The 14,998-nt window shown below is 46.3% G+C and overlaps 2 protein-coding genes across 2 annotated transcripts; one reads left to right on the plus strand and one right to left on the minus strand.

The window, feature by feature from the left end:
* The first annotated feature begins 118 nt into the window (after nucleotides 1-118).
* On the plus strand, nucleotides 119-3,069 carry LOC149099681 (uncharacterized). Its single transcript, XM_089277855.1, has one exon. The coding sequence runs from the start codon at nucleotides 119-121 to the stop codon at nucleotides 614-616; it is 498 nt and encodes a 165-aa protein (XP_089133981.1). The 3' UTR covers nucleotides 617-3,069.
* On the minus strand, nucleotides 3,006-7,466 carry LOC149099682 (uncharacterized). Its single transcript, XM_089276889.1, has 3 exons — nucleotides 7,238-7,466; nucleotides 6,934-7,162; nucleotides 3,006-4,294 (listed from the first exon to the last, which is right to left on the minus strand). Exons 1-3 carry the CDS (start codon nucleotides 7,464-7,466, stop codon nucleotides 3,085-3,087), a joined length of 1,668 nt encoding a protein of 555 aa, XP_089133015.1. The 3' UTR covers nucleotides 3,006-3,084.
* Between the last annotated feature and the right edge of the window lie 7,532 nt (nucleotides 7,467-14,998).

A 14,998-nucleotide genomic window follows, 5' to 3' on the forward strand; every position in this document is an offset into this window, starting at 1 on the left:
AACCAATCCGTAGAAACCGCCTTCAAGGACGAGATCTGGGAATACAAGCAACAAGCTAAAAGGATCGAACGTCCCGACAGAAAGTCAGACTACGTTTGGCACTGGTTAGAGAAGAGTCATGAGTACTTCTGTCTGTTTATTGGATGAACCTTTCAACACCGTGGTGGATTTGGATTCCCTGAAACGTTTGGACGTCTTGTACGCTTTCTACCACAAGTATTGGTGGTGTCGAAGGCAGATGTTCGGTTACTACAAGTTGTGTAACGCCATTCTCAACGGACTGGCCTTACTGACGGTGGCCGTGAGTATCGTCTTGGGATCCGTGTGGAAAGATGGGTACACGGTGGTAGGAATGACGGCTTTCGCCACCTTACTGAAAGGATGGAACGATTTCAAGAAGTATTCGTTCAAGATGGACATGGCCCAATTCGCTTACACGACGTACGAAAAGACGCTGACAGAACTCAGGAACTACGCTCTGGGTGGCATGGAGGAATTGGATGGGTTTTTGACCAAGATGCAAACGTTGGACAACGTGGTGACAGATTTCACATCTCCCACGTACGACCGATACGTTCGAGACTATGCCAAACGATTTCGTCACGTGCCGCTATAAAAAATGACATCGCGGCCAACCTCTTCATTCAGAACCAACATACCCAAGAGGTCAAGGAGAAAGAAAGCGTCTTCGAGAAGGCGTAAAACCGCTAAAACCACTAAAAGAAGACGGTACCAAAGGGGAGAAGGGATCGGCACTGTGGTGGCGGGTTTACCCAAGGCGGCTTGGGGTATCACCAAAGGCATAGAAAGCCTGAGAGCCAAACAAGAACGGGCGCATACCAAAAGGATGCAGGAACGAATGAGACGAGGTGAAAAAATCCCACACAAGGGCAAAGAGTTCCGATGCTCCATCATGTGAAAATAAAAGGACGAGACTAGCCGTCGTACACCTCACTCGTCACCATGACAGCACGTAGGAGGAGGAGACGAAGAAGGAGACAGAAAGGGGGTGATTTGGCGAGTATGATGAGAGCAGCAGGTTTGGGTTCTTTGGCTGGACCCTTCGGTTTAATGGACAAACATATCCATAAGAACAGGGGAAAGATCGAAGGAGTCTTACGCAGGATACCATTTCAAACGGCCTTCAGGCATCGAGGAAAGCGATAAAAAGAGTACACCAATCCGCTCGTACGCATAAGTCCACGATGAAGCGGTTACGACGACAACGTCCTTTCCTGACGTGCGTCCTGAAAGAAGCCAATCGGAACAAACGTCAACGGATGTTACAAATTGCCGACAAAGATCAGATCAACGCCATCAGCGAGATGGTTCTCAATTTGCTGAAAAAGAGGATCCCCATCAACGCAATGACTTATGGGAAACTGAAAAGACATAAAAGGGTTCTGCGCGAAGTGGGTAGACGCAAAAACTCTCTCAAGCGTCGAAGAGAACATCTCACCCAAAACGGAGCGGGGTTCTGGAGCGGTTTGCACGGTTGTTTCAAAGCATGTTGTGTACGGTGAAAGGACGCAGTGAGGACGGTTACCCGCTGGAGGGGATCGACGTCATACCCAATTTCCCGCCGAGAGAAGACGAGTCCAACAATACCATTCCTAAACTCGTGCAGTTGTTGCAAGACGCCAATCGTCGCGAAGCCCGATGGAAAGACTCGTACGAGTTCTTGAACAAGAGGTACCACGACCTGTATCAAGAATACATGGCTTTAAAGTTCGGTGACTTCTGCCAAACCTGTCAAACGAAACAAGATACCACGCCGCCCGGTGGGTGCATCGAGTTGTGCAGGGAGTGCGGTAAAGGCAAGCGAACCGTTCGAAGTCTCGAACTCGAGTTGGAAAAGAAAGACGAATCCATACGGTACTGGCAAGACTGTTACGAGACGGCCTTGAGAGAATTGTCCGAGTTTCCTGACACAACCTTGAGTCAGAAGGTATGAACGAAGTCATGATGGTGCCCGTTCAAGAATTCAATCGTCTGCAAGATTATTACAAGGGGAAGATCAGCCAGAATGCCTTGTTGAACAAAGCCGGACGTCTGGCCGCCGAAGAACATCTCATCCTGAACGACAAACGCATCCCCGACAGCATGGCCGTCAAGATGACCAAACCCATCGCCTCCGAGGAAGGGAAACTGGTGAAACGTATACGGACGGGTAAAAGCGGTCCCATCTCGTACCAGGGAACGACAGAACCCGAAGGCATGGTCGATGCACCCGTCGAAACTCTGTTGAAACAGATCCTCAAGGGAGTCAACCAACCAGCCGCAGCCCCCGTGATCATCCCGCCACAACCCCTTTCTGCGACAGGACTGAAAAAGGAGCTGAAAACCCCCATACCCTCCACGTCAGGTTTTAAAAAGGAGAAGAAAACCCCCAAACCCTTCAGTCCATTCGAACAGGTCACGCTAGGTAAAACTCCCCTATCGTCCAAGAAAAAAGCACCCATCTCCGATAGAGCCAGACGTGTACTGAAATCACTCGGTATCGACTACGACGACGGTGGTTACAGTCCCAAAGGCAAGTCAAAGAAGTACAAGAAGGCCAAACCGTCAGCCGCAGAAAAGTTACAAGCAGGGTGGGAAGATTTCGAAGACCCCTGGAGAAGGGGACTGGACTATGACTCGGATTAAGAAGAGGAAAAAGGCACCTCCACCCCCGAGGAGAAGTACCCGACGTCGACGTCAACGAGGGTATGGGATCGACATCCAAAAATGGTTGGCCAAGACTGGGATCGAGTTTCATTGGCCCGGTTATCAGTACATGGGACCTGGTACCAAACTGAAGAAACGTCTGGCGCGTGGAGACCCCGGGATCAACCGTCTGGACCGACTGGCCAAACAACACGACATTGACTATTCCAGGGCCAAGAACTTACAGGACAAATGGGATGCCGACACCAAGATGATCCAGGCCATCGACAAATTACCCGGACGTAAAACCATGACAGAACGCATTGTTAAGAAAATCATGCAAACCAAGAAACGTTGGAAATTGTAAAACCTTTTATTGTTGTTGTAATTAAAGTTACACACGCTTTGTTGTTTTTCAAAAAAGAGTCTCTTTTTTCTTTAAGACGAAAATAAATAATGTTCCAATTGATCCATAAGTTCGACGGTGACTGGGAAATGGCAAGGGTTCTGTTCTACTGTATCCTCGCGTTCAAACTGCGCGAACGAGCGTCCCATGTCGTGAAGCATGGATGACATCTCGTCAAGCTCACTAGCTATTCCCACGATCATCTTTTCCATTTCTTGTTCTTTTCGTACTCGTTTCACTCGGTTTTCTTCTGCGACTCTCCTGTTTTTCCTGATTTCCGAAAGTCTCCGTTTTACAGGGTCTTCTGGTTCCGCTAACGCGCGTTCCTCCTCTGACTCTGACTCTGAGCCTGATGAAGGGTTGGAGGCAGAGGAGGAGGAGGAATAAGACAACCGCCTCCCACGGCGTTGCGGTGGAGGGTCTTCTGGTTCCGCTAACGCGCGTTCCAACTCTGCCACCAACCCTTCATCAGGCTCAGAGTCAGAGTCAGAGGAGGAGGAGGAATAAGACAACCGCCTCCCACGGCGTTGCGGTGGGGGTGATGCTGGTAGTGTTGCAGTAGTGGTGTTTGTGCTCTTATAGGCGGCGGTTGTGGTGTTGGTGGATGACGGTAGTGCTCTTTGTGGTGGTGGTGATCTTAGTGTTACTGCTCTTAGTGGAAATGGTGGTGGTAGTGATGCAGTAGTGGTGCTTGTGCTCTTATCGGCGGCGGTCGTGGTGGAGGCGTAGGTGATGGCGCTTTCATTAGAAGTGGCCGTGGTGATGGATGATGATGATGATGTTATCGAGCAACCCAGAAACAAACCTCTAAGAATTTCCTCCGGATCATACATATCCTCATTCCTCTCCTCACACCTCTTGGCTCTGCATCGGGCACGATACCTTGTTCTATGTTCTCGAACTTTCTCGGGGTTTTTCTTCCTCCACTCTCGGTTGTACTCTCTGTTGTACTCTCGGATTTTTGCGGGACGCCCGAAATCAGTTAACACAATACAGGCTCTAAACAGCTTCCGAAGAATTTTCTCTTGATTGTACTTAGCCCCATTCTTCCTTTCTAATGATTTTATAGCATCGTGCGCAATGTCATTGAACCGTACCTCGTCCTTGCGTCGAGCACGATATCGTCTCTTCTGCTCGCGAACTTTCTCGGGATTCTTCTTTTTCCACTCTCTTACAATCTCTCTTCTCCGTTCTAATGAGCGGGCAGGCATGGTCTTTCGTAATGGACGGTCAATACAAGTTCTAAAAATGGGCGTGGAAAAGGTCATAAGGTTATTCATTAATATCTCAGCAAATATTTACAGGAGAATAATCTACTATATCTCATTTAAGAGCATAAAAAATACTCTCTAGAAAAAAAGTTTTCCTTCATGGAAGCTAGTAGTAATTTTTAAACAATTTAAATAAATTAAACTTCACAAAAAAAAAAAAAATCAAAAAAAATCAAAAAAAATCAAAAAAAAAAAAATCTCGCATTTCCGTCACCATGGCAACAGCCAGTTGAATATTAACTCGAATCGAGTTACGCGTCTTTTCGAAAAGTGTGTTTACTCAACAAAACGAAGCTTTTTTCCAAAGTTCCTGAGCTCTACGATCCCAAAAACAATTCAAGACACATAATTCAAGAATTATTTGAGATTGCAAACGGAAAAACGGCGGTCCGAAGGGAATTTGAATTTGAATTTGAATTTGAGTAGCACATGGCGAAGGTCATGCAAGCTCACTTACCTAAAATTTTCGCTTCTAATTTCTTGCTAACCGTAAAATTACATTCGTATTTACTTCAAATACCTTTAGGAATGTTGTCCGCTTCCGAAAAATGAAAATCAATGAATGATACACATCGCTCGCTCGCTCAACAAAACGCCGCCAGTTTGACTTGAGTGATTTTGCAATGTCGTCATGTAAGCCACATTGAAGCATTCCACGTGAAGATCCACGTGAAGATCCACGTGAAGTCATGTGAAGATCGGGGACGGCGCGGATTCGCCTTATGAAGATCTGTCCAACCAATCACAGATCGAGACCAAGTCACGTGTTAACCAGACCCAGGGGATAGGGGGGTATACCCCCCTACTCGGTCGGAGACTGGGGGCGGGTCGAGTGGGGGTTACCCCCTATACCTCTCTCAGTCGGAGACTGGGGGCGGGTCGAGTGGGGGTTACCCCCTATACCTCTCTCAGTCGGAGACTGGGGGCAGGTCGAGTGGGGGTTACCCCTATACCTCTCTCAGTCGGAGACTGGGGGCGGGTCGAGGGGGGTTACCCCCTATCCCTCTCTCAGTCGGAGACTGGGGGCGGGTCGAGTGGGGGTTACCCCCTATCCCTCTCTCAGTCGGAGACTGGGGGCGGGTCGAGTGGGGGTTACCCCCCTATCCCTCTCTCAGTCGGAGACTGGACCCCGTTTCACCGTAGGTATAAAAAAGATCGGTTCGAACCGTTCAAGTCACTCTGAGTTTTTGACTTGTATCGAGCGCTGGAAAAAAATCATGGCACAAGAGCTGACCGACGAGGAGATGAACCAACAGATGGATCAACATGAATCAGTGACCGATGAAGAGATGAACCAACTTATGGATCAATATGAAGCAGTGAGTATGATGTGTACCCCATGTAAGAAAGTCATCTTTAGAACTTTAACCCTAATCTTTTTCATAGAGTTACTGGGATTGGTTACCGGAAGAACTAAAGCGTTACGTACTTGACTTAGCAACTTGGCAACACATACGCGATAGAAGGAAAAATTATCGACTGAGAAACCTTCACAGAGAAATCTCGAAATATGGCCACCTGAAAAGACAATGGTTTTACGGACACATAGAACTACGACCGTCTAAATGCCGCACAAACTTCTGTAATTGTTACGCGGATTCTGAAATATATGGATATTGGGACGCGGATTATGAAATACATGGACATTGTATGGCGGATTATGAAATATATGGACATTGTACCAACAAGCGTGGCGAGAAAAGGAGTTTCTATATGGGAAATAGTTTCAGGAACGCGTTAGACAACTTAGAAAAAACAACCCGCGAAGTTGCCCGCTACTTTTCGGAGACCCGACAATAAAAACTGACTAATTAAAAAACGTTGTGTTTGTTGTCTTTTACAGAACAGACGGACCTACGACGAAGCCTTCCCCTTCGACGACCGAGTGATGATCCAAACCGGAGGTGGTAGCAATACAAGACCCCTCCTAGACTTCGACTTAAGACCCGTAGGCGCTCGACGTCACTGGAGAAACGTCCTCAACAAACAACGGTACGAAGCCACGCTCAGACAACACAGAGACGTGACTCGCGAGGACAATCTAGGCCAAGAATTGACTCAGGCCCTTCAACGATCCATCGAGCAACAAATCGCTCAGGATCCTACCCTGACACCCAACTCCACGGTCCATTTCACCATGTATTCCCATGCCTTCACGCACGCCTTTCAGTCCACCACCTTCACCGTGCGCGAATTCGAAGAAGGGAGTGAAAGATTAAACACTTATCTCCAGTCTCTCGCAGCCAAACTCAACTCCAACGAAGAATTCACCCCCGACGACACGTTTACCATGGAAACCACTTTCATACGTACCCCAGGTCGTGGCAGCGGAAAAAAAACAATACAAACCGAGTTGCGCCGCCGTGCGGAACATCGTCAAACGGTCGCGCGTGACCATCCAAAACAAAGACAATCTCTGCTGCGCCCGAGCCATCGTCACCATGAAAGCCTGGGTAGACGCGAACGAGAATTCGCGTGACCAAGATTACCACAATCTCAAACAGGGACGACCCGTCCAAGAGCGATTGGCCCAAGACCTCCACCGTCGAGCCAACATTCCCGAAGGACCCTGCGGCATTCCCGAACTGCAAAAGTTTCAGGCCGTGTTACCTGGCTACCAGCTCAAAGTCATGTCCATCGACCCACCCCACATGATCATCTACGCGGGACCCGAACCCTCGACCAAGATCATTCGTCTCGTCAAAGAAGGCGATCACTACGACGGATGCAATTCGTTCAAGGGATTCCTCAGCAAATCCTACTTCTGCGACGAATGCAATCGAGGCTACGATCACGACGACTTCGAACATCATCCCTGCCTCGGTCAATGGTGTCCCGCCTGCAAACGAAAGGACTGTCCCGATTTCATCGAGAAAAAACGACCCCTAGCGCCAGGCAAGTTTCCCGAACCCACCGAGATCTGCCGATTGTGTCACAGACAATTCTTCGGTGACCAATGCTACAACGACCACTTGCAACGGCGGAGTCTCAGCATCCCCTCCATCTGCGACACTTACAAAAAGTGTGAGAAGTGTTGCCACGTCTACGAATGTAAACGCAGGACAGGACGAGGAGGTGGTCGTCGTTCCCCCGATCACAAGTGCGAATGGGGCGAATGCAGCATCTGCGAAAAACAAGTCCATCTGCCGACGCACCGTTGTTACATCCAACGCATCCCCGAAGACGAAGACGAGCCCAAAAAGAAACGCGTCCCCCGCGACAAAGTCAACGGTCAACCCTTCGAAGAATCCAGTCCAGACGATCCAGACACGATCGTCTTGGTAGACAGAGATCCCCCCCTTCAAGTGTACTGCGACTTCGAAGCCATCACCGACGCCGAAGGGAATCAGACACCCATTCTACTCTGCCTGGAGGACGACGAAAATGAGATATGCTACTCCTTCTACGGCCCTGACTGCACCGCCGACATGTTCGACCAACTCGAAGACCTCGCCGTCGACCAGGACAATGACGAACGGAACGTCATCGTCCTCTTTCACAATCTCAAAGGCTACGACGGGATGTTCATCCTGCAACACTGTTACGCCACCCATCGAGAAGTCACCGGCCAAATCACCGTCGGCACCAAGATACTGTCCCTAAAATCCGACAGACTGACTTTCAAAGATTCCCTCTGCTTTCTCCCGTTCCCGCTGGCCAACTTTCCCGCCACCTTCGGAATCCAGGAACTGCACAAAGGATTCTTCCCGCACAAATTCAACACCCTAGAAAACCAAGCGTACGAAGGTCCCATGCCACCGCGAGACATGTATGATCCCGACGGCATGTCCGCCAAAAAGAAAGCCGAGTTCGAACAGTGGTACCAAGAGAAAGTCGACAACGACTACCATTTCATCTTACGGGAAGAAATGGAAGCCTACTGCGAGTCGGACGTCAAACTCCTCAAAGCGGGCTGTCAAAAGTTCCGGCAAGAATTCAAACAAAAAGCCGACTTTGACCCCATGGAGAAATGCGTCACCATCGCCTCCGCCTGCAACCGATTCTGGCGCAAGAAACTCATCCCGATCAACACCATCGCCTCCAGACCCCCGCGAGGATGGCACGGTGCCCGATCCAATCAGTCCGTCGAAGCCCTGAAATGGCTAGCCTGGCAAGAACACTCGTTGCAACGCACGGGTCAAGGCGATCGTATCCTTACGGTGCGAAACGGGGGTGAAGTCCGACTAGCTGGTCATCTCGTGGACGGATACGATCCGACCACTCGAACCGTCTACGAATTCCACGGATGTCTATGGCACGGATGTCCTCGCTGTTTCCCGACCAATCGAGACCGATATCCCATCTGTCACGCCGATCGCACTATGCAGGAAGTCTACGAGGCCACACTCCGCAAACACGACCTTCTCAGTCGCCAAGGTTACCAGCTCTGCGTCAAGTGGGAATGCGACTGGAACCTAGAAGTCAAAACCGACCCTGATCTCAGCCAGTTTCTAGACACATTCGAAATCGTCAAACCGCTCGAACCCAGAGAAGCTTTCTTCGGAGGGCGCACGAACGCCGTCAAACTACATCACATGGCCGATGTGGCTCAAGGAGAGAAAATCAAGTACATCGACGTGACGTCGCTCTACCCCTGGGTCAACAAGGGAAGCGAATACCCCGTAGGACACCCACAAATCATCGTCAACCCCGACGATCAAGACATCCATCACTACTTCGGTATGGCCAAAGTGGACATACTACCACCTCACGAACTTTACCATCCCGTTCTACCTTTCAAGCACGAGAAAAAACTCACCTTCCCACTCTGCCGATCGTGCGTGGAAGACGAAATGAGCAAACCCCTCCTTGAGAAATCGCATCGTTGCCCTCACACGGCCGAGCAATGCACGCTACGAGGGACCTGGTGCACACCCGAAATCCAGAAAGCCGTTGCCATGGGATACACGCTCATCAAGATCTACGAAGTCTACCATTTCTCACCCAGACAACGCCGTACAGGACTCTTTGCCAATTACGTGAACACCTGGCTAAAAATCAAACAGGAATCTGCTGGCTACCCGAGCTGGTGTCACACCCCCCAAGACAAGACACGGTACGTGCAACAATACCGCCAGAAAGAAGGCATCGCTCTCAATCCGGCCATGATCCAGAAAAATCCCGGACGCAAAGCCACCGCCAAACTCATGCTCAACTCCTTCTGGGGCAAGTTCGGCGAAAACCTACACAAACCCACTACCGAAGTTGTCTACACCGCAGCGCAACTCTTCGCCCTCGTTTCCAATCACTTCAACGACATAAAACAAGTCAGAATCACCAACGACGAAGCCCTAGAGGTCGTCCACGCCGAACTCAAAGACAATCAACCCGACAACGGACGAATCAACATCTTCGTCGCCGTTTTCACCACCTGCTGGGCTCGGCTCAAATTATACAGCTACCTGGAACTGTTAAAGCAACAAGTTCTCTACTTTGACACCGATTCCGTCATCTACTCGCACAAACCAGGTCAAGCCGACGTTCCGCTAGGCGATTACCTCGGAGAGATGACCAACGAACTCGACGAGGGCGACTTCATCGTCGATTTCACTGCCGCTGGACCCAAAAATTACGGATACAGAACACACCAAGGCAAAGTCTGCTGCAAAGTAAGAGGCTTCTCACTCAATGTACAAGGATCCAGGCAACTCAACTATGACGTCATGCGACAAAATCTACTCGACGAACTCACACAACCTCTCGAGAATGAACGACGCAACATCAACGTCGTCAACCCCAACTTCTTCTGGAGAAACCCAGCCACCAAACATCTCAAGGTCATCACACGAACCAAACGCTACGGACTCGTCTTCGACAAACGCGTCGTAGACACGAACACTTTCAAATCGTTTCCATACGGATACACACCAATGTAATTTTTTACTTCCTGCAAAAATCAATAAAAATCAATTGTTAAAACTCACTTCCTGTCTATCGCCTTATTTGGACATGCGCGTCACAACCTCGATTTCATATTTCTCCTTATTTGGACATGTTGCCCTTATTTGGGTATGTGCGAAAAATGGTCACCATCTTGTTTATGCAAATCGAAAATACTGCCATCTGATTGGTCGAGAGCCCATTTTAATGATATGCATCGCCTTCTGATTGGTTACGGCCCCTATTAACGTCGTATACTACTATTATGTTTGACAGTTCTTCGTCTGAATCTGAGGCATGCTCAATCTCTTGAGTAGACAATGCTTGTGGAGTTGAGTTTTCTCCAACAAATATGACATACTCATCTGCCTCAGAACTGAGATCTGCACTTGCTTTGCTTCTTGTAAGTCGTGATGGGGAATCTGCAATGTTTTCTTTTCCAGGTATGTGTCTGACAGTGAAAGAATAGGGTTAGAGTGTTAACACCCAACAATTAACCCTTGCAAGCCAGGGGCTTGTGATCTGTTAAAATTCCGAAATCACTCCCATACAAGTACATGGGCAGCCTTTTACATGTCCTCATGATCCCCAGAGCCTCTTTCTTGGTCTGTGAATAACATTTCTCAACATCTGTTAAGCCCCAGCTGGCATAGCAAATCACTCGCTCGTCACCATTCTGTTCTTGTACTACGATAACACCAAGGCCAACTGGGCTGGTGTCAGTTATGAGACGGGTTTTTGCAGCACTGTCAAAGTAACCCAAGGTTTCTGTTTTGGGCAACTTCTTCTCTAGCTCTTTGAACACTATTTCTTGTTCTTTTCCCCAGGGGAAATGAACATCTTTTCTTGTGAGTTTTCCAAGAGGCTCTAATACTGTTGCGAGATCAGGGATAAACCTTGCACAGAAGTTCACTAGGCCTAATGAGCTACACACTTCTGCTGCTGACTCTGGTTGTCTCGCTTCTGTGACCATTTCAACTTTCACCTTGGTTGGTCCAATCCCTCGTGTGGAAAGCATGTGACTCACAAACTCAAGCTCAGACATTTGAAATTTACACTTCTCTAAGTTCAGCATTAGGCTTCTGTTCTGGATTCTCTCCATAGCCTTTATGAGTCTCCTGTTATGCTCATCTGTTGTTTAGCCATGAACAATAAGGTCAACATATATATTTCTTACACCACAGCCTTCTAAGAGTTGTTGAATTACTCTCTGATACATTTCAGGTGCACAGCTGACTCCAAACAATCTTTTGCACCCGAAAATTCCTTTGTGAGTCGCAAACATGGTAATCAGTGTGGAAGCCACACTCAATTTCACTTGATAAATGCCCACTTGCTGTTAAGTTTACAAAAAACAGTACTACCATTTACGTCATGAAGGACTTTATCGACTGTCAGAATTGGGTGTCGTTCCTGTACAATAGCACTATTTGCCTGTCTCGTGTCAACAAAGAGACGGATGTTCCCATTTCATATAGAAACAAAAACTACAAGTGAGATCCAGGGCGACAGACCCTCTGCTCTCTCGATTACATTGAGATCTACAAGCTCATTAAGTTTCCGTTCTAGCTTGTCCCTTAAACTGAATGGCACATGACGTGTAGGTTGGGCAACAGGCTTAATATTCTGATCTATGGGAATATCGAGCCAAAAATTCTTCAATTTTCCAAGGCCCTCAAAACATTATTTGTACTTGTCAAAGGTATGTTCCTGTTTCAAAACAATAACTCCAACTTCCTTACTAAGGCACAAGACAATTAGCTGTGTAGCTGTCTCTCCTCCTGGTAATGCTTGTCCTTTTTCCTTTTTCCAGACATTTCCTACAGTTACTGTTGCAACAACAACAACAAGCTTTATTACCAAGTAGAAAAAAGTTAAACTTTACAATATAATATATTAATACAAAAAAGGAGGTAATGTTTACTCAGGATAACTATAAAGCTAATCAAGCTGAGTAAAACTAAGTAATGTTTAAGTACAGGAGGTAGGTTGGCACTAAAGCTCGGTGAAAGCAATTAATTAGTCAATAAAAAAGAGATGAAAAGAAGAAATAAATAAATAGATAAATAAAAATAAATAAATAAAATAAAATAAATAAACAAATACCAGTTGAAAACTCATGAACAGTAAGACTGTAAGATGTTTAGCTTGACTTTGTTTTTAAACGTTTTAAGGGGGAGGTGCATAGATTTGTTTTAACAAGAAAATGTTTTGAGGTTACCTGACTGTGCTGCAAACTTTAGATTATGCTTTCACAAACTGTACAAAACCAAATACAATGTTGTAAAAGTCAAATCAAAATCTGATGCTTTAAAATATGCTAAGGGTAAGCAGCTTGCAAAGAAGTACATGTTTGATAGCCCAGGGCTAGTGAATTTTGCACTCAGGCTAGTGGATTTGATCTGTCACTTGCCGTACAATCAATGCAATCAAAAGTTTTCTGTTAAATTCTTTAAGAAAAAAAATCGTGCTTCTAAGGTTTTTTTGCTATTTGAAATGACTCTGGGCTAGTACAACTATGTCCTGACTACAGCTTGCCCAAAGTACTACCTGGAAAAATTCAATTTCTTTGCACCCTGCCAGTAGCAGTTTTGTTTATTCATACACTTGCTTTGTTATTACATTTGAAAACAGCTTCTGGTTGAGAAATTGATGAAGAATTAGGAGTTTGGTCCATTGCAGTGTAACTGCATGTCCTGAATATGAGCTTACAGTACTCTACCTTCCGCTTTTAAAATAACTTAGTGGTTTATTCTCAAAAAATGATGCATGTAGCTGTATTAATTAATAATTATTATTAATTGTAATTTGCAGTCTTTGAGTCCTTACAAAGCATCAATATTCTTCAAGTAGCACCAGGCTACTGTAGTTTATGACAAACAGGAACCTATTTTAAATCTTAACTATTTTTTAAATTTCCAAGAAACAGCAAATAACAATTACTACAAGATGTAATCAGCCATCTTACTTCATCTTACCGTCGAACAAATGTATGTTTGTTTAGCAAGTAAATGATCTAAAAGAACAGGGCTAGAAAAGAAATTATTGAAAAAAACGTGGTTTCTGTTGAAAAACGGACGGACCATATGCATCACAACATCATATCCCAGCCCGTGTCGCCTTCGAATCTCTCCTTTGCTTCCTAAATAAACAGAAAAATTTACAACGTAACTGTTTGAGGAATCAGCCGCCATCCACACTTTTATTCCGTATTTTGTCGGTTTAGCCAGTAAATATTGGCGAAATGATAGTCTTCCTTTAAACACTATCATTCCCTCGTCGACAGAAATGTTTTTTGTTGGCAAATAACAGCGCTGAACATTTCTCAAAACGGCAGTCAAAGCAGGGCGGCATTTGTAAAGCCTGTCAAAATTTGCTTCTCCAGGCGCGGGTTCCCAACTTGTATCATTTAGATGCAAAAATTGGCTAATTTCTTCGAATCTGTTCTTTGCCATGACTCGCTTTATTCCCTCGTTGCCCATAAAAATGTCTACCGACCAGTAATCAGCAACTTTGGGAAGAATATTCATCCCCATGATAACGCACATTCCAAAGTAAGCTTTCACTTCGGCTTCGGTTACGTCGCGCCATCGACCAAGACGTTGTTCGTTGTCGGCTAACATTTGGCGAGCATAGCGGTTTGTCTCCTCCACAATTTTGTTGAAAAGATCCTCACCAAACATGAATGTAAAAAAATCATCAGCCTTAGGGTCGCTTCCAACGTCTACAACAATTCCTGATCGTGCTGAAAATTCATCAACAGCGATGTTACTGAGGTCATCCGTCCATTCTTCTTCTTCTTTGTCACTCTCAGCGGCTTCTTCATCGCCATTTTCTTCATCGATTTCCTCGCCATCTTCATCGATGCCTTCGAAATCAATATCAGAACTATCTCCATCAATATCTCCAGTGTCTTCTTCATCGGAATCTCTGAAAATTGCCCTGTATTCATCGAAACTAACATCTAAAAGATCTACTCGCCTCGCCATTTTCCCACTTAGGTTGTTATCAATTTGGAGTTGATAGAGCGAATTCCTTCCACAGAGGAAGTGTCTTTGCTTTTATCAACTCCAGGTTGATAATAAACTATGTGGTTTTCGCACATGAACAACAATGTTCTCACATTTCTTTAACAGAAATTGTTTTTCACTGTCGCCATGTTTGCGCGCTTTGTTTGTCATGGAAGACAAAATTTGCATCCCTCTATCTCTTCCTAGGGAGGCCTTTGTTATGCGCAGTAACTGCAATATGATTGGTCAATATCTCAATAACAATAGAAAAATATTTGGTGAGCATATATTCTTTATTAGGGGAGGGGAGAGAAGCCGTAAACAATGACGCTTTTTTGGCCGGTTCAGGAATAGTAGCGTGTTTCCGGCCGGCCGGTTTTGGCCGGTTGAGGGGTGAAAGGTTTAAGATGCTTTTTTTTCTTGGCAACTTCGGCTTCTTGTTGCTCAATGCTTCGCTTCCGGCATTCTTTTGCTCTTTCAGCTCTTTCCCTGCAGCCTTCTGTTGTTGTTCTTTCCGTTCGGATTCCTTGTATTCTTTTTTACCGAGGTTTAAAGTGGGAACCCAGTCAATATTGTGCTTGTCCCAGGAAGGTGCAGGCTTCCCTGAAACAAAATGACGACCACAAACACACTCGCTTTCAAGGACATTCTTCGCTTCGGTGTCACCTCAACTCACCGCAGAAATCCATCGATTTCTTCTCTCCCTCGTTAATTCTTCCCATTCCTTGCCTTGATTTGTCACAATCTTTGGTATTTTGCTAAAATTTATCTTGTGCTTGCCACTT

Source organism: Orbicella faveolata, unplaced genomic scaffold, assembly GCF_042242905.1.
Source record: "Orbicella faveolata isolate gen_17 unplaced genomic scaffold, um_ofav_v1 contig_46, whole genome shotgun sequence".
NCBI classification, from domain to species: domain Eukaryota; kingdom Metazoa; phylum Cnidaria; class Anthozoa; order Scleractinia; family Merulinidae; genus Orbicella; species Orbicella faveolata.